The 17,098-nt window shown below is 45.2% G+C and overlaps 1 protein-coding gene across 5 annotated transcripts; it reads right to left on the bottom strand.

Moving 5' to 3' along the window:
• Positions 1 to 2,160: 2,160 nt before the first annotated feature.
• scn3b (sodium channel, voltage-gated, type III, beta) lies at positions 2,161 to 16,221 on the bottom strand. Of its 5 annotated transcripts, none has more exons than XM_046294905.1 (7): positions 15,930 to 16,221; positions 15,397 to 15,492; positions 7,543 to 7,706; positions 7,055 to 7,280; positions 5,628 to 5,766; positions 3,771 to 3,859; positions 2,161 to 3,104 (listed from the first exon to the last, which is right to left on the bottom strand). In XM_046294905.1, the coding sequence occupies exons 2-6, from the start codon at positions 15,449 to 15,451 to the stop codon at positions 3,796 to 3,798; spliced, it is 648 nt and encodes a 215-aa protein (XP_046150861.1). In that variant the 5' UTR covers positions 15,452 to 15,492; positions 15,930 to 16,221; the 3' UTR covers positions 2,161 to 3,104; positions 3,771 to 3,795. The 5 variants fall into 5 exon arrangements, with proteins under 5 accessions (XP_046150861.1, XP_046150860.1, XP_046150862.1 ...); XM_046294904.1 differs by having other exon boundaries at positions 3,776 to 3,859; XM_046294906.1 differs by having other exon boundaries at positions 3,794 to 3,859.
• Between the last annotated feature and the right edge of the window lie 877 nt (positions 16,222 to 17,098).

The following is a 17,098-nucleotide window of genomic DNA, read 5'->3' as shown; positions in this document are numbered from 1 at the left end:
GGTGTGTTTGGACCATGATAGGTCCTTAGTGATGTGGACACCCAGGAACTTGAAGCTCTCGATCCGCTCGACTACAGGCCCGTCGATGTGAATGGGGCATGCTCGGCCATCCGTTTCCTGTAGTTCACAATCAGCTCCTTTTTTCACCTTTATTTGACCAGGTAGGCCAGTTGAGAACAAGTTCTCATTTACAACTGCGACCTGGCCAAGATAAAGCAAAGCAGTGCAACAAAAAAACAACAGAGTTACACGTGGGATAAACAAACGCACAGTCAATAACACAATAGAAACATCTGTATACAGTGTGTGCAAATTAAGTAAGGAGGTAAGGCAATAAATAGGCCAATCGTGGCGAAGTAATTACAATTGAGTAATTAACACTGGAGTGATAGATGTACAGATGAGGATGTGCCAGTAGAAATACTGGTGTGCAAAAGAGCAGAAAAACAAACAAATATGGGGATGAGGCAGGTAGTTATTTGGATGGGCAATTTACAGATGGGCTGTGTACAGCTGCAGCGATCGGTAAGCTGCTCTGACAGCTGATGTCTTAATCACATTGAGGGAGAGGTTGTTGTCCTGGCACCACACTTCCAGGTCTCTCATCTCCTTCCTATAGGCTGTCTCATCATTGTCGGTAAACAGGCCTACCACCGTCATGTTGTCAGCAAACTTAATAAAGGTGTTGGAGTTGTGCGAGATAGTGGGTGAACAGGAAGTACAGGAGGGGACTAAGCATGCACCCCTGGCACTATGGTGTTGAACACTGAGCTGTAGTCATTAAACAGCATTCCTTTTGTCCAGGTGGGAAAGAGCGGTATGCAAATTTTAGTGGGTCTTGGGTGCCGGGTAATGTGGAGATGTTATGATCCTTTAACTAGCCTCTCAAAACACTTTAAGATGACAGAAGTGAGTGCCACAGGGCAATAGTCATTTTGTTCAGATATCTTCACTTTCTTGGGCAATAGGAACAATGGCGGACATCTTGAAGCAAGTGGGGACAACATACTGGGATAGGGAGAGATTGAATGTTGTTGTTGTGTAAAATGTTAATGAATTGCTGTGAGCGATTGGCGATATTCCAGCTCCAATAGAACATCAAGCATTGTTGAATTAATTTCTGTGATAAATTAACTTATTTCAGAGCAGTAACAGCCTGGTTTAATTATAAAGTACTGAATGTGGGTCACAATAGTGGGTTGTACCCTTTGGGAGATAGGACAATGTACCGTACTCCGTAGATACGCTGGTAATACAGAAGAGCAGGAAAATGCATTACTGACTGAATCAGTAGCAGCAAACAGATAATGAATTGTTTAACTTTCATGTCAATGTTGTAGGCCTATGCTTTAGGGTGCATTACTAGCTAGGGTTGTGGTAACCCTTATGCCCTGTACTGTGTAGTCATTATCTTCACATCTCGCTAGTGCATGACCCGCACAAATGTTGCATCATGGCATGGTTACGTCGAAGCCAACCAATCTGCTCCCTGCTCGGGGCTTGCATGGGTTGCTATAACGACAGATGCTATATCTGTCACCCGGCAGCCACAGAACAAGAACATGGAGGCGGTGAGATTGCTCTCCGAGGACAGCCCCCCATCCGAAGGTGATTTACACCAGCTGTGCACTGTGGAGGTGGATGGATGGATGGTACAGATGGATGGATGGATGGTACAGATGGATGGATGGTACAGATGGATGGCTAAACCTACCTAGTCTTGGCCTAATTCATTCACACTCTACCTCCTCAGTCTCAATCAGCTTAGTGCAACCACCCCCAGACTGCCACCACCCCCAGGCCCCAGTCGAGACATGTCATCAAAACCTCGTGGGTGGACTAGTCACAATGCATTTATTGCAAATGGGATGATGCTCAATTTCCCTGTGGTATTCACTATTCAGGCAATAACAAAATAGTTATCTGTTTTATATTTTAAAAACGCTGCAAATGCCTTCCTCCGTTATTCGTCAAGACAATCAGTGAGGAGGCTGACAAACAGCTTTGCACAAATCTTATCGAGTGTTGATTTCTTTTGAGCATTTCAATGAAACGCGATCTGCTTGTCTCGTCCCTGCGTTAACTGTGTAATTATATTGATTTTCAAGATCAATGTAGAGAGACTTTACAAATGAGATAAGTATAGAGAAGGCGTTAGGGTACATTTGGAATGCAATTGTCCTTTAATAGCTCAAAACAGAGATACAGTGTATAAGATATACAGCGACATATATAGTACGATAGTACACAATACAGTGTATACACTAATAGTAACTATAGAAGTAGGCACACATTTGAGTCTCAACAGCAGTGCTACTGTAGATGAAAAAAACAACCTCAACAACCAGCATATGGTTTAGCGTGATCAAGTTTTTGGCTATTGGGGGCAGTACAGTAGTTGCATTCTGCAGCATCATTGTTTTGAACGTCTTAAGATGCCATTGAGTAAACTTTATACCTTACAAAAAGCTGAGTAAATAAAATGCCATATTGATGGTGTGAGTAAAAGATGGAGGGAAACTCTGGGACTGAAGTAATACTGTGTATTAAATATTTTCTTTCACCAAACAACTTAAGTGAAGTAAACTTGAAAAGCTGTGCACTCCAATTTATGTAAAAAGATAACAACGAGACACTGGTCGTATAAGGGAAAAACCTTGACCCATAATCTCGTCATATTCTATCAGTAGAGTAAAAATGATGTAAAAAGAATGTACCAGACGTTTTTATGGGCTCCCAATTATGTGCAGTGCAGCATAATTATTATCAATTGAACAGCATTTCGCGCATTTAAAAGTGTGAGTAATTTACTTTGAAGTAATTCCTTGGTCCTCCGCAACAGTAGGTTCTGTTTTCTTTCTGTGGGTGACATTCAAATAGCATAAACAACGTATTACTCATCAAATCACTGCTGTCTGGCACAGAGTGGTACAGAGTGAAATAAGAAAGGAGAGTGTACTTGAGCATTTGAGCTAGCTCACACCGCAAGGCCAAGACAAAGTTGCTGAGAGGTGTTGTGACATCTTCACTGAATGTTCCCTTCGAGGACGTCAGTCTGTATCGTCAGGTGACCATGAACTGCTTGGTGCACGGTTGGTCAGTACCTGAAACAGAGAGGACAGACCAAGTTGCTTGATTGTGTTGAAAAAAAAATGCACACATTTCCAGCTATACCGATTAGGTGCAACAACAAAACCTATTCTAAAACTCAAATTCAGAAATGTAAAACAATGACTTGCGACAAACATTCTTCCATTTAAAAAACAGAGTAGCACTCTAAAGACACGTACTGAGCCTCACACAGCCCCATAGCAATACTAAGAAAAAGTGTCTTTGTCCACTTTTCTGAGAACTCAGCAGGTGGTGTGTGTTGCTCAAGGCCTCATTTCTTTCGCTGTTGCGATCGGGCCACTCTCCCTTTGAAAACGACACTCAAATCAAGTGCCACAGAATCCCATGCGGTGTGTAGATTTCGTATATATAAAACTATTGCTTTCACCTCGTTCATTTCACTAATATATTCACATGTTTTATATTAGTACTAGTACTATGAGTGAGAAAGCGCCGATGGCAAATTAAGACAAAGCAGAGAGAGATGAGTGGTTGATGAAGGGAACGTTATTACTATGAGGTGAGTGAGTCATGTCTTGCGGAAGAAAATGGCCGACGCAGGTGCAGCAGCAAGAGACTCGGGTTAGTTGCATACAACGAGTTGAAGGGGAGAGTGATTTTCTGATCCGAGGTCAGATTGAGAGGCACATTCAAAATACCGTACTGGTGTTGAGACAATCACTTTTAGTCTGTAACTGGAACACCCAGGTTGTCTTTCTTTTCGGAGGGAATGGCTAGGTAGTTTGTCCTGGAGATGGGTGGAAAGAGAGGCAAATCTGAGACCCTGTGGTGCATCCATGGAGCACCATACTGTGTACATTTCATTGGGCCTTTCTTATTGAACTCGGTCAACGCATGACAATTGAGACAATCGGGGTACATTAGCGTAGGGAATGTTCCAGTTGATTCATGACAATGTGCCAACAGCAATGTCGAACGTAAGCCTGGATACTGACTTAGAAACTTCAACTTTAGGATTCCCACAACCCATGAGTTAGCCATTATTCTATATGAAAAAATGTATCCAAGTAAGAGGACCATGTCAAATGAAAGTGGGAAAACAGTAGGAAATCCTGTCTCCATGCCAACAGTCCATGATTGATGTGATTTAGGTTCACTAATGTATTCTACAGATCCTTTTAAAAATGGCTGCATTATCCTGTACTGGTGAACAGCCAGTCACACATTATGGCCGGCTGCCATCAGCGTGCCTCTAATGTAGTTTAGCTGCTCAAACAGCTCAATACCAAATGTCTACGTCCCAAATGGCACCCTATCCCCTTCCCTATATAGTGCACTATTTTTTGGGGACCAGAGCCCTATCAGCCCTAAGTCCTGTTGGCACTAGAACGGATGGAGGTCACACCTCGCAACACACCACTGGTGGTTAAACTTAATGATATTCCTTAGTGATATTCCTGGGCATTGGGGTCATTAGGCATTGCCTCTAGACTGAGTGCAAAGTGCAGAGTGTTGTCTATTTGTGAAACAACAGTCACGACCCATGTAATATAGCAGCGTACAGTATACTCTTCATCTGTTCAGAAGTACATTATTTTAACCCATTTCTCAATCGATTCCTTCGGGCATTCTCTCAATTTCCCAAGTTCTGTGTACATCTATCTTGCACTATTGGTACTTTTAGTGTAAGGTACAGGAGATAGTGTAATTGGATTCAAACATGCCCTGTATATTACCCAATATCGTATTGTAAAGTCGAAATGTGATGGCCACAATCCACTGTATCGACTTCCATCTACCGCCCAGCACCGTCACCAATCATTGGGAGCTGACACCACAGGAATACATTTAAGCCTTGGCCACAGAACAAGTCAATTTCAGATCCGGCTGCAAATCCTCAGAGCACTAAATTGTCTGTTTGAAAAGGGCAAAACAGGAGTCAGCAGAGCGCTCCAAACTATCCAGGGACCTCAGCAGAAAGACGACTTACAGTATTGAAACAGCTGACCGACTACTATTGACCGACTACTGACCGCAGGAGCCCTCAGACCGTTACACCTCCATTACACTGTTTCACAGACCGCACAACCTATACATTGGATACTGCATGGCCTTAAGAGTAAATGTAAACTATTCACTAACCCCAATTTATTCAAGGGCTCATGAAATCAGCGGGGGTAATGTTACGCCACATTGTCAGTAATGCTTAGAGTGGGTAAGGCCCAAACTCCACATATAGTACTTAGCATCGTATCCAAACTGTATGTGCTGATGCCAAACTCTAGTCGTCTATCATTGCCCTGCACCAAACATCTAGATACATGGTTCAAAGCAACGAAGACTAGAGTTGGCCTGAGTACATACAGTATGGACACGAGGCTACAATATACAAGGCTACGAGACACAAGGCTACAAGATACGAGGCTACGAGTTACAAGACCCGATTATAAGATACAAGGCTATGAGATCTAATGCTAAGAGATACAACGCTACAAGGTACAAGACAAGCCTAGGCGATAAAAAGCTAGAAAGACACATAGCTAAGAGCTACTCACGCGGTGTCCTGGGCCTGCTCGTCTGACTTGGAGATCTTCCTGTAGCAGTAAACCATCTCCACCAGGAGCCAGCAGGTGAGGAAGACCAGCAGGACGTACATCATGATCTCTGAGTACAGGGCGGTGGTGTCGTCACTGGCTGCCAGACAGACACACACAACCCATAGAGATGGATATAGGGCACACCTGCTACAAAGTCCGTATTAGCATTGGCAGCGCCATCAAAGGCTTTCACCATTTTAAAGTGGTCAGCTGGGTGGGACTAACTATGGGTTAAGGAAGGATAACAGAATTCCATCCAAGTCAGCAGAAGGGATCAGCCAAATACTCCTGAGCAAAGATTCAAGCACCACAGGTGGCTGTTAAATCATCAACTTTAGCTTTATGCCCGTTGAGACCATACACACTCGAACACAGTAGGTGGAAGTATACACCTTTTAATTTTGATTACAAACCACCAATAAACTCATAGAAGTAGAAGAAGGAGACACTGACTACTTTGAAATTGATATAGCCCTCAATGGTTCTGCCCATGCTGTCACAGAAGTGATGATTCGCAAAGATAGGTAATGCTCTCTTTCCATCTCTATGACACAACCCAGACCGCATCTGATTGGATAGAACACTGCAAGACAACAAAAATCGACAATGTATTTCAACTGCATTGGTTTGATAGGGACCTACTGTCAATCTTGCACAGACTGTTCTACAAGTATGTCATTTGTGAGTTAAGGCGTAGAGTAGTAAAGATAACTATTTGTTCATAATATAACTTCGTAGGCCAATTTGTTTGAATGGACCAGTGAACAGACCCAGCATATCAGCCATGATAAATAACTGCCTTGTCGCCACTAGCAATGAAATGACAATTCTAATTGAAATGACTCCAGTATGTAGCAATCTATTTCTGATTCATCCATTCACTCATAATCAAAACGACAAAACAGTCCTATATGTGGGCATTACAGCTTGCTCTGTTAGCCAGGTGAAGTCAATCTCATCCCGTATAGGAGGCAGTTAAGCTTTGTCTGTACATGTGAGAGTTTTTTTGGTGCATATTGAGAATTCAAATTTCATTAGATAATGGTCCAATGATAAAAAGGATACGATCAAATTATTGCAAGTATAATCAAATGTGTAAAGTATACAGTATAGTGTTTCACATAACTTTATTGGGAATAACCAACACGTCCTGAATGTTGTTTTATGCAAATTGCAAATTCCAATTAACATACCTAATAGCGCCTAAGAAAAATAATACATTTTACTTTTAAGTTTTGTCAAAACACATGGCAACAACCAAGGAGAAGCACATGTAAATACGCAAAGCACACGTCGCCAACCACAGATAGTTAAGCCTCCAGCAAGGAGCTTGAAAGTACAGGAAGTACAATTACAAAATAGGAAGAAACAGGAAGCACTCTTACCTTCCTCTCGGACCACCAGGTTGATTACCAGGGTTTTGGTAACCGAGTGCGAGTAGGAGTCAAACTCAAACTGTCGGAACACCACACAATTGTAGGTGCCTGTGTCGTTCATTGTGACGTTGAGGATACTGATGGAAAGTTCCTGCAGGTCTTTACTTCCATTCCACACCAGGCGACCCCGCCAAGGTCCCTCCAGCTCCCTGGGGTGCCCATCAAACAGGTAGATCTAAGGGCAACATAGCAGGCATGCAGGCACACACACACACACACATTAATCGTTGATAGCTAACTTTGCCTCATAGTTCAAAGTACTTGTAGACCATACAGCCTGACCAGGAAAAACCTCCATGCCCTAGTTATGGGCAATCATTCCCGGTCAGGTCACATGGTCAGGAAAAATGGCTGGTCCTATCATCAGGTGAAATAATTGTAATGAAATTGAAGAAGGTGGTGTTTGTGCGAATGGATGTTAGATGGAGGAGACCTACAGGGATGGGTTCGTCGTCAGGTGAGATGTAGTACCAGTCAACGCGTGTCTCTGCACTGACCTCCTCTCTCTTCATACAAGAGATGCAGGTCAGTTTCATTGGGTTCCCAACGACTGCCTCTGTTTCCGAGGGCACATCCACACATACTGGCCTGCTCACCTGCACTGGAGATCGTAACACACAGAGCGGCATCACACGAGCACCACACGGTAGCATGTACAGTACACATCACCCAGAGATACATAATCGTGTGTGTGTGTGTGCTTTTGTGTGAGAGAGGCAGGTTAGTGTTTTGTGTCATGAATATTGTTCTGGGGGCATCTCTGCAGAGTGGTCACTAGTTGGCACAGCCACAAAGTCATACAATCCGATTTTTAAACCCAACCCTAACCTTGGATGAGCTCCCTGTAGTGCCAGTCAGACTGGCATAATGCAGTACCATAAATACCGCTGTTCTCAAATCTCAACTCACTCACCACATAATACACCCTCACACCCTGGACCAAAATAAATGTCACACTAGACTGACAACTGTGGACACGTGCAGTGAGCGTAACATCATCCACCCCACTACACAAGGGCTGAATCCCAAACAGCACCATATTTCATATATAGTGCACTACTTTTGACCAGGGCCCAGGTCAAAAGTAGTGCACTATATAGGGAATAGGGTGCCATTTGGGACACAGGCAAACCCAGTCAAACCCAGCCAGGCTGCTATATTGATTGAGGGATGAAAATATGTGGTTTTCTGCATGGAGTCTTTGTGTGACTGACTGATGAAACATAGGGTTAGTATTATGTAACCCAGAGCCCCAGGCTTTCTGTCAACATCGATCACATCTCCAGCTCATTTTGAAGGGTCATACATGCAGGCACATGGAAACCGGGACAGTCACAGTAGTGAAAGTGACACAGAAACGTACTGGGAAAGAGGTCCAAGTAGAAACCTACTCTAAATGATACAAAAATGTGTCTGTAGCCTAATTGTCATGCAGGTGAAGGAGGACCCAAACGCGACTTAACAGAAACAGAGTTTATTAATGTTCAAAACCGAATAACTGAAATCCTCTAGATTAGTAGAGGGGAAAACAACTGGAGAAGCGGCCACAGACTGCAGGTCGCTTCGGGTAGGCGCAGGCCGTAGTCAACTGAGACACCTGCTCACACGCAGCGTCTGAAGAAGGCACAAAACACGACAGGACAGGGTGATACACAATCACGGCAAAAAAACACGACAGGACAGGGCGAAACGCAATCACAGCATGGAATACAAAACAAGGAACCGATGGAACAGGAACGGATCACAAAGGAATAAATAGGTAGTCTAATCAGGGGAAAGGATCGGGAACAGGTGTGGAAAGACTAAATGATGATTAGGGGAATAGGAACAGCTGGGAGCAGGAACGGAACGACAGAGAGAAGAGAGAGCGAGAGAGTGAGAGAGGGAGGGGGAGAGAGAAGGATAGAACCAAACAAGACCAGCAGAGGGAAACGAATAGCATGGGGAGCACAGGGACAAGACATGACAATGAATGACAAACATGACAGTACCCCCCCACTCACCGAGCGCCTCCTGGCGCACTCGAGGAGGAATCCTGGCGGCAACGGAGGAAATCATCGATGAGCGAACGGTCCAGCACGTCCCGAGACGGAACCCAACTCCTCTCCTCAGGACCGTAACCCTCCCAATCCACTAGGTATTGGTGACCCCGTCCCCGAGAACGCATGTCCATAATCTTATGTACCTTGTAAATAGGTGCGCTCTCGACAAGGACGGGAGGGGGGGAGGGAAGACGAACGGGGGTGCGAAGAAAGGGCTTAACACAGGAGACATGGAAGACAGGATGGACGCGACGAAGATGTCGCGGAAGAAGTAGTCGCACAGCGACAGGATTGACGACCTGGGAGACACGGAACGGACCAATGAACCGCGGAGTCAACTTACGAGAAGCTGTCGTAAGAGGAAGGTTGCGAGTGGAAAGCCACACTCTCTGGCCGCAACAATACCTTGGACTCTTAATCCTGCGTTTATTGGCGGCTCTCACCGTCTGTGCCCTGTAACGGCAAAGTGCAGACCTCACCCTCCTCCAGGTGCGCTCACAACGTTGGACAAACGCTTGAGCGGAGGGAACGCTGGACTCGGCAAGCTGGGATGAGAACAGAGGAGGCTGGTAACCCAGACTACTCTGAAACGGAGATAACCCGGTAGCAGACGAAGGAAGCGAATTGTGAGCGTATTCTGCCCAGGGGAGCTGTTCTGCCCAAGACGCAGGGTTCCTGAAAGAAAGGCTGCGTAGTATGCGACCAATCGTCTGATTGGCCCTCTCTGCTTGACCGTTAGACTGGGGATGAAACCCGGAAGAGAGACTGACGGACGCACCAATCAAACGACAGAACTCCCTCCAAAACTGTGACGTGAATTGCGGACCTCTGTCTGAAACGGCGTCTAACGGGAGGCCATGAATTCTGAATACATTCTCAATAATGATTTGTGCCGTCTCCTTAGCGGAAGGAAGTTTAGCGAGGGGAATGAAATGTGCCGCCTTAGAGAACCTATCGACAACCGTCAGAATCACAGTCTTCCCCGCAGACAAAGGCAGACCGGTAATGAAGTCTAAGGCAATGTGAGACCATGGTCGAGAAGGAATGGGGAGCGGTCTGAGACGACCGGCAGGAGGAGAGTTACCCGACTTAGTCTGCGCGCAGTCCGAACAGGCAGCCACGAAACGGCGCGTGTCACGCTCCTGAGTCGGCCACCAAAAGCGCTGGCGAATAGACGCAAGAGTGCCTCGAACACCGGGATGACCCGCTAACTTGGCAGAGTGAGCCCACTGAAGAACAGCCAGACGAGTGGAAACAGGGACGAAAAGGAGGTTACTAGGACAAGCGCGCGGCGACGCAGTGTGCGTGAGTGCTTGCTTAACCTGTCTTTCAATTCCCCAGACTGTTAACCCGACAACACGCCCATAAGGAAGAATCCCCTCGGGATCAGTAGAAGCCACAGAAGAACTAAACAGACGGGATAAGGCATCAGGCTTGGTGTTCTTGCTACCCGGACGGTAAGAAATCACAAACTCGAAACGAGCGAAAAACAACGCCCAACGAGCTTGACGGGCATTAAGTCGTTTGGCAGAACGGATGTACTCAAGGTTCTTATGGTCTGTCCAAACGACAAAAGGAACGGTCGCCCCTCCAACCACTGTCGCCATTCGCCTAGGGCTAAGCGGATGGCGAGCAGTTCACGGTTACCCACATCATAGTTGCGCTCAGATGGCGACAGGCGATGAGAAAAATAAGCGCAAGGATGAACCTTATCGTCAGACTGGGAGCGCTGGGATAGAATGGCTCCCACGCCTACCTCTGAAGCGCCAACCTCGACAATGAATTGTCTAGTGACGTCAGGAGTAACGAGGATAGGAGCGGACGTAAACGTTCTTTTAGAAGATCAAAAGCTCCTGGGCGGAACCGGACCACTTAAAACACGTCTTGACAGAAGTAAGAGCTGTGAGAGGGGCAGCAACTTGACCGAAATTACGAATGAAACGCCGATAGAAATTAGCGAAACCTAAGAAGCGCTGCAACTCGACACGTGACCTTGGAACGGGCCAATCACTGACAGCTTGGACCTTAGCGGAATCCATCTGAATGCCTTCAGCGGAAATAACGGAACCGAGAAAAGTAACGGAGGAGACATGAAAAGAGCACTTCTCAGCCTTTACGTAGAGACAATTCTCTAAAAGGCGCTGTAGAACACGTCGAACGTGCTGAACATGAATCTCGAGTGACGGAGAAAAAATCAGGATATCGTCAAGATAGACAAAAACAAAAATGTTCAGCATGTCTCTCAGAACATCATTAACTAATGCCTGAAAAACAGCTGGCGCATTGGCGAGACCGAACGGCAGAACCCGGTACTCAAAATGCCCTAACGGAGTATTAAACGCCGTTTTCCACTCGTCCCCCTCTCTGATGCGCACGAGATGGTAAGCGTTACGAAGGTCCAACTTAGTAAAGCACCTGGCTCCCTGCAGAATCTCGAAGGCTGATGACATAAGGGGAAGCGGATAACGATTCTTAACCGTTATGTCATTCAGCCCTCGATAATCCACGCAGGGGCGCAGAGTACCGTCCTTCTTCTTAACAAAAAGAACCCCGCCCGGCCGGAGAGGAAGAAGGCACTATGGTACCGGCGTCAAGAGACACAGACAAATAATCCTCGAGAGCCTTACGTTCGGGAGCCGACAGAGAGTATAGTCTACCTCGAGGAGGAGTGGTCCCCGGAAGGAGATCAATACTACAATCATACGACCGGTGAGGAGGAAGGGAGTTGGCTCGGGACCGACTGAAGACCGTGCGCAGATCATGATATTCCTCCGGCACTCCTGTCAAATCGCCAGGTTCCTCCTGAGAAGTAGGGACAGAAGAAATGGGAGGGATGGCAGACATTAAACACTTCACATGACAAGAAACGTTCCAGGATAGGATAGAATTACTAGACCAATTAATAGAAGGATTATGACATACAAGCCAGGGGTGACCCAAAACAACAGGTGTAAACGGTGAACGGAAAATCAAAAAGACATAGTCTCACTGTGGTTACCAGATACTGTGAGAGTTAAAGGTAGTGTCTCAAATTTGATACTGGGAAGATGACTACCATCTAAGGCAAACATGGGCGTAGGCCTGTCTAACGGTCTGAAAGGAATGTTATGTTTCCGAGCCCATGCTTCGTCCATGAAACAACCTCAGCCCCAGAGTCAATCAAAGCACTGCATGTAGCACCCGAACCGGTCCAGCGTAGATGGACCGACATAGTAGTACAAGATCTAGATGAAGGGACCTGAGTAGTAGCGCTCACCAGTAGCCCTCCGCTTACTGATGGGCTCTGGCCTCTTACTGGACATGAAATAACAAAATGTCCAGCAACTCCGCAATAGAGGCACAGGCGGTTGGTGATCCTCTGTTCCCTCTCCTTATTCGAGATGCGAATCCCTCCCAGCTGCATGGGCTCAGTCTCAAAGCCAGAGGGAGATGGTTGCGATGCGGAGCAGGGAAACACCGTTGATGCGAGCTCTCTTCCACGAGCCCGGTGACGAAGATCTACCCGCGTTCTATGCGGATGGCGAGAGCAATCAAGGAGTCCACATCTGAAGGAACCTCCCGGGAGAGAATCTCATCCTTAACCACTGCGTGGAGTCCCTCCAGAAAACGAGCGAGCAGCGCCGGCTCGTTCCACTCACTAGAGGCAGCAAGAGTGCGAAACTCAATGGAATAATCCGTTATGGACCGTTCACCTTGGCATAAGGAAGCCAGGGCCCTAGAAGCCTCCTCACCAAAAACTGAACGGTCAAAAACCCGAATCATCTCCTCTTTAAAGTTCTGGAATCTGTTAGAGCAATCAGCCCTTGCCTCCCAGATAGCTGTGCCCCATTCTCGAGCCCGGCCAGTAAGGAGTGAAATGACGAAAGCAACCCGAGCTCTCTCTAGAGTATGTGTGGGGTTGGAGAGAGAACACAATCTCACACTGCGTGAGAAAGGAGCGGCACTCAGTGGGCTGCCCGGAGTAGCAAGGTGGGTTATTAACCCTGGGTTCAGGAGGCTCGGCAGGCCAGGGAGTAACAGGTGGCACGAGACGTAGACTCTGGAACTGTCCAGAGAGGTCGGAAACCTGAGCGGCCAGGTTCTCCACGGCATGGCGAGCAGCAGACAATTCCTGCTCGTGTCTGCCGAGCATGGCTCCTTGGATCTCGACGGCAGTGTAACGAGCGTCTGAAGTCGCTGGGTCCATTCTTTGGTCGGTTCCTTCTGTCATGCAGGTGAAGGAGGACCCAAACGCGACTTAACAGAAACAGAGTTTATTAATGTTCAAAACCGAATAACTGAAATCCTCTAGATTAGTAGAGGGAAAACAACTGGAGAAGCGGCCACAGACTGCAGGTCGCTCGGGTAGGCGCAGGCCGTAGTCAACTGAGACACCTGCTCACACGCAGCGTCTGAAGAAGGCACAAAACACGACAGGACAGGGTGATACACAATCACGGCAAAAAACACGACAGGACAGGGCGAAACGCAATCACAGCATGGAATACAAAACAAGGAACCGATGGAACAGGAACGGATCACAAAGGAATAAATAGGTAGTCTAATCAGGGGAAAGGATCGGGAACAGGTGTGGAAAGACTAAATGATGATTAGGGGAATAGGAACAGCTGGGAGCAGGAACGGAACGACAGAGAGAAGAGAGAGCGAGAGAGTGAGAGAGGGAGGGGGAGAGAGAAGGATAGAACCAAACAAGACCAGCAGAGGGAAACGAATAGCATGGGGAGCACAGGGACAAGACATGACAATGAATGACAAACATGACACTAATGTTATGTATGAATTCATTTATTTCTTATTTCTGAAGGGCAGCACAGACAGACCTCATCTGAGGCTTTAACTCACTGAGAAGTGAGAAGAGGATCTACTGTATGATCTCTATTTATGTCCCTCTATTAGTTTGTTCATGTTTTTAAATGTTGGAATAATACACTACTGTATATATACAAAAGTGGAACCCTTAGTGGATTTGGCTATTCAGCCATACTCTTTGCTGACAGGTGTATAAAATCGAGCACACCGCCATGCAATCTCCGTAGACAAACATTGGCACTAGAATGGCCTTATTTACATAGAATGCCACCTTTCCAACAAGTCAGTTCGTCAAATTTCTGCCCTGCTAGAGTTGCCCCGGTCAACTGTAAGTGCCGTTAATGTGAAATGGAAACATCTAGGAGCAACAACGGCTCAGCCGCAAAGTGGTAGACAACACAAGCTCACAGAACGGGACCGTAGAGTGCTGAAGCACATAAAACTTGTCTTTCCTCGGTTGCAACACTCATTACCGAGTTTCAAACTGCCTCTGAAAGCAACATCAGCACACAAACTGCTCAAGCTTTTCTGGGTTTAGTAGATGCCAGGAGAATGCTACCTGCCCCAATGCATAGTGCCAACTGTAAAGTTTGGTGGAGGAGGAATAATGGTCTGGGGCTGTTTTTCATGGTTTGGCATCTTAGTTCCACTGAAGGAAAATCTTAAACCTACAGCATACAGTGACATTCTAGACAATTCTGTGATTCCAACTTTGTGGTAACAGTTTGGGGATGGCCCTTTCCTGTTTTAGCATGACAATGCTCCCATCCACAAAGAGAAGTCCATACATAAATGTTTTGTTGAGATCAGTGTGGAAAAACTTGACTGGCCTACACAGAGCCTTGACCTCAACCTCCTCAAACACCTATGGAATGAATTGGAACGCCGACTGCGAGCCAGGCCTAATCGCCCAACATCAGTGCCCAACCTCACTAATGCTCTTGTGGCTGAATGGAAGCAAGTCACCGCAGAAATGTTCCCACGTAGTGGAAAGTCTTCCCAGAAGAGTGGAGGCTGTTATTGCAGCAAGGGGGGGACCAACTCCATATTAATGCCCATAATTGTGGAATGGGATGTTCGACAAGCAGGTGTCCACATACTTTGGTCATGTAATGTATTTAGAATATTTTATATAAAAATGCTGCTAAATTGTATTTTATTCGACTTCAGAGAGTGATTACCAAAATCATGTCCTGTCTGTAGGCTTCTACATGTGACGATAATATGTTTATTAATTTTACTATAGGCTTCGTATGTCACTTGACCCGGTCAAATCATGCCACACTAAAGTCACGTAAATGATGACAGAACATAAATGCTTAGCTAAGTGTTTGGTCGTGATGTGCCAATTTATGTTAATAACCGTCGTATCGCAAGTATAAGATAAGTGTGATTTTCAACCATTAGAAACAAATATATAATGTAAGTGCAAACACTTACCTACTAAAACCAAAAGTAATAGAGAATACAATATAACCCTGATTCGAGTTCTCATATTCGGTGTTCTCTGGGATAGCTGTCTTGGGCACTTTCTCCCTGTTCACATTCAAAGAAAGAAAACACATTTTAAACTTCGAATAATCTCATATTTCATCTACAGTATTTCTATGGCGTGGTGGCAGATTGCCCTAGTTTGATTAGGCTATTTGAGGAGCGTAATTTCAGGACAATGGACAGCGCACTGCTACCCAGGAGATCAGTCGATAGTTATAACATATTATTTGTAGAGACTTCACAAAGTGTGAGAAAAATATCGCTTTATATGCTGGTCTATCAATTATACGTAAAGTTGTAATGTCGAACAGTTACACAAAAGGCAACGGTTGGTTATTTGCCAGTGTCTGAAGACAACATTATTTAAATAGTATAATTGACTGGCATGTTGCCTAAGATTCATCATTTATCTTTTTGTAAACTACTCCCACATTATTCCAGTAGTAGTAACTTTGTGGTGAGAAAATAAAATAACTCACACACTCAGTCATTCACTCGATATTCCTCGCAGTTCCGGCATGAATAAAACCTCAGAAGAGACCTGTAGATTCCACACTCCGGTTAGGCCACTTTCTATTGTGGGATCTGGGTGAGCGTCTAGAAATCCTCAATCATATGACAATGGATTGTAAAAAGTTTAATATGAAAAGCGAATAATAAATTGGTTTGATGAAAAAAAGCCTACTCCTTTCTCAGAATCTTCATAAAAGGAGGAGCAATCCGAAAATGACGTTTCTTCTTCCGCTGCCCACTGCCTTTGTTTTTCACAATAAGCGACCACTTAGCGCTCCGATAATATTGTCCTTTATGCGCATGCGTAAAAGTCACTCCCCATTTACAGTAGGCTCTTCTTGTTCACAAGCATAACAACAACAAGTAGAATCGGAAAAAAATACAAAAGGACTAGTGCTCCAATTCCTTAAAAAATTTTTTTTTTTTACCGCAAATTAGTCCTTTTGGAAGTTTTTCATGGTAAGCCATTCTCGTGATTTTATTTCATGGTTGTTGAGCACCCCTCCTTTCCTTTGCTTGCTGAAGTGCAAAGGCCTGCCTGAACTCCTACCATCCTACCATGCTTTCCTATTTTTAACCATTTGACCTTTCACTCTAAATAAATAACACATTTCAAAATGTGAAACATTAGTACCCTTAAACTGTGCACTCCAATCAATTATACTTGCGGGCTATTACAATTCTATTCAAATGTATATACAGTAACAGTCAAAAGTATGGACACCTACTTATTGAAGGTTTATTTTGTATTTTTAGTATGTTCTACATTGTAGAATAAAACTTTGAAATAACACATATGAAATAATTTAGTAACCAAAAACGTGTTAAACAAAAAAATATATGTATTCTTCAAAGTAGCCACCCTTTGCCTTGATGACAGCTTTGCACATTCTTGGCATTCTCTCAACCAGCTTCCAAAATTGTTGAAGGAGTTTCCACATATGCTGAGCACTTGTTGCCTGCTTTTTATTCACTATGTGGTTCAACTCATCCCAAACCATCTCAATTGGGTTGAGGTTGGGTGATTGTGGAGGCCAAGTCATCGAATGCAGCACTCCATAATTTTCCTTGGTCAAATACCCCTGACACAGCCTGGATGTATGTTTTGGGTGATTGTCCTGCTGATTAACAGATG

Source organism: Oncorhynchus gorbuscha, linkage group LG13 (assembly GCF_021184085.1).
Source record: "Oncorhynchus gorbuscha isolate QuinsamMale2020 ecotype Even-year linkage group LG13, OgorEven_v1.0, whole genome shotgun sequence".
In the NCBI taxonomy this organism is placed as follows: domain Eukaryota; kingdom Metazoa; phylum Chordata; class Actinopteri; order Salmoniformes; family Salmonidae; genus Oncorhynchus; species Oncorhynchus gorbuscha.
The sequence above is the reverse complement of the archived record's forward strand: the minus strand, read 5'-3'. Positions and strand labels throughout refer to the sequence as shown.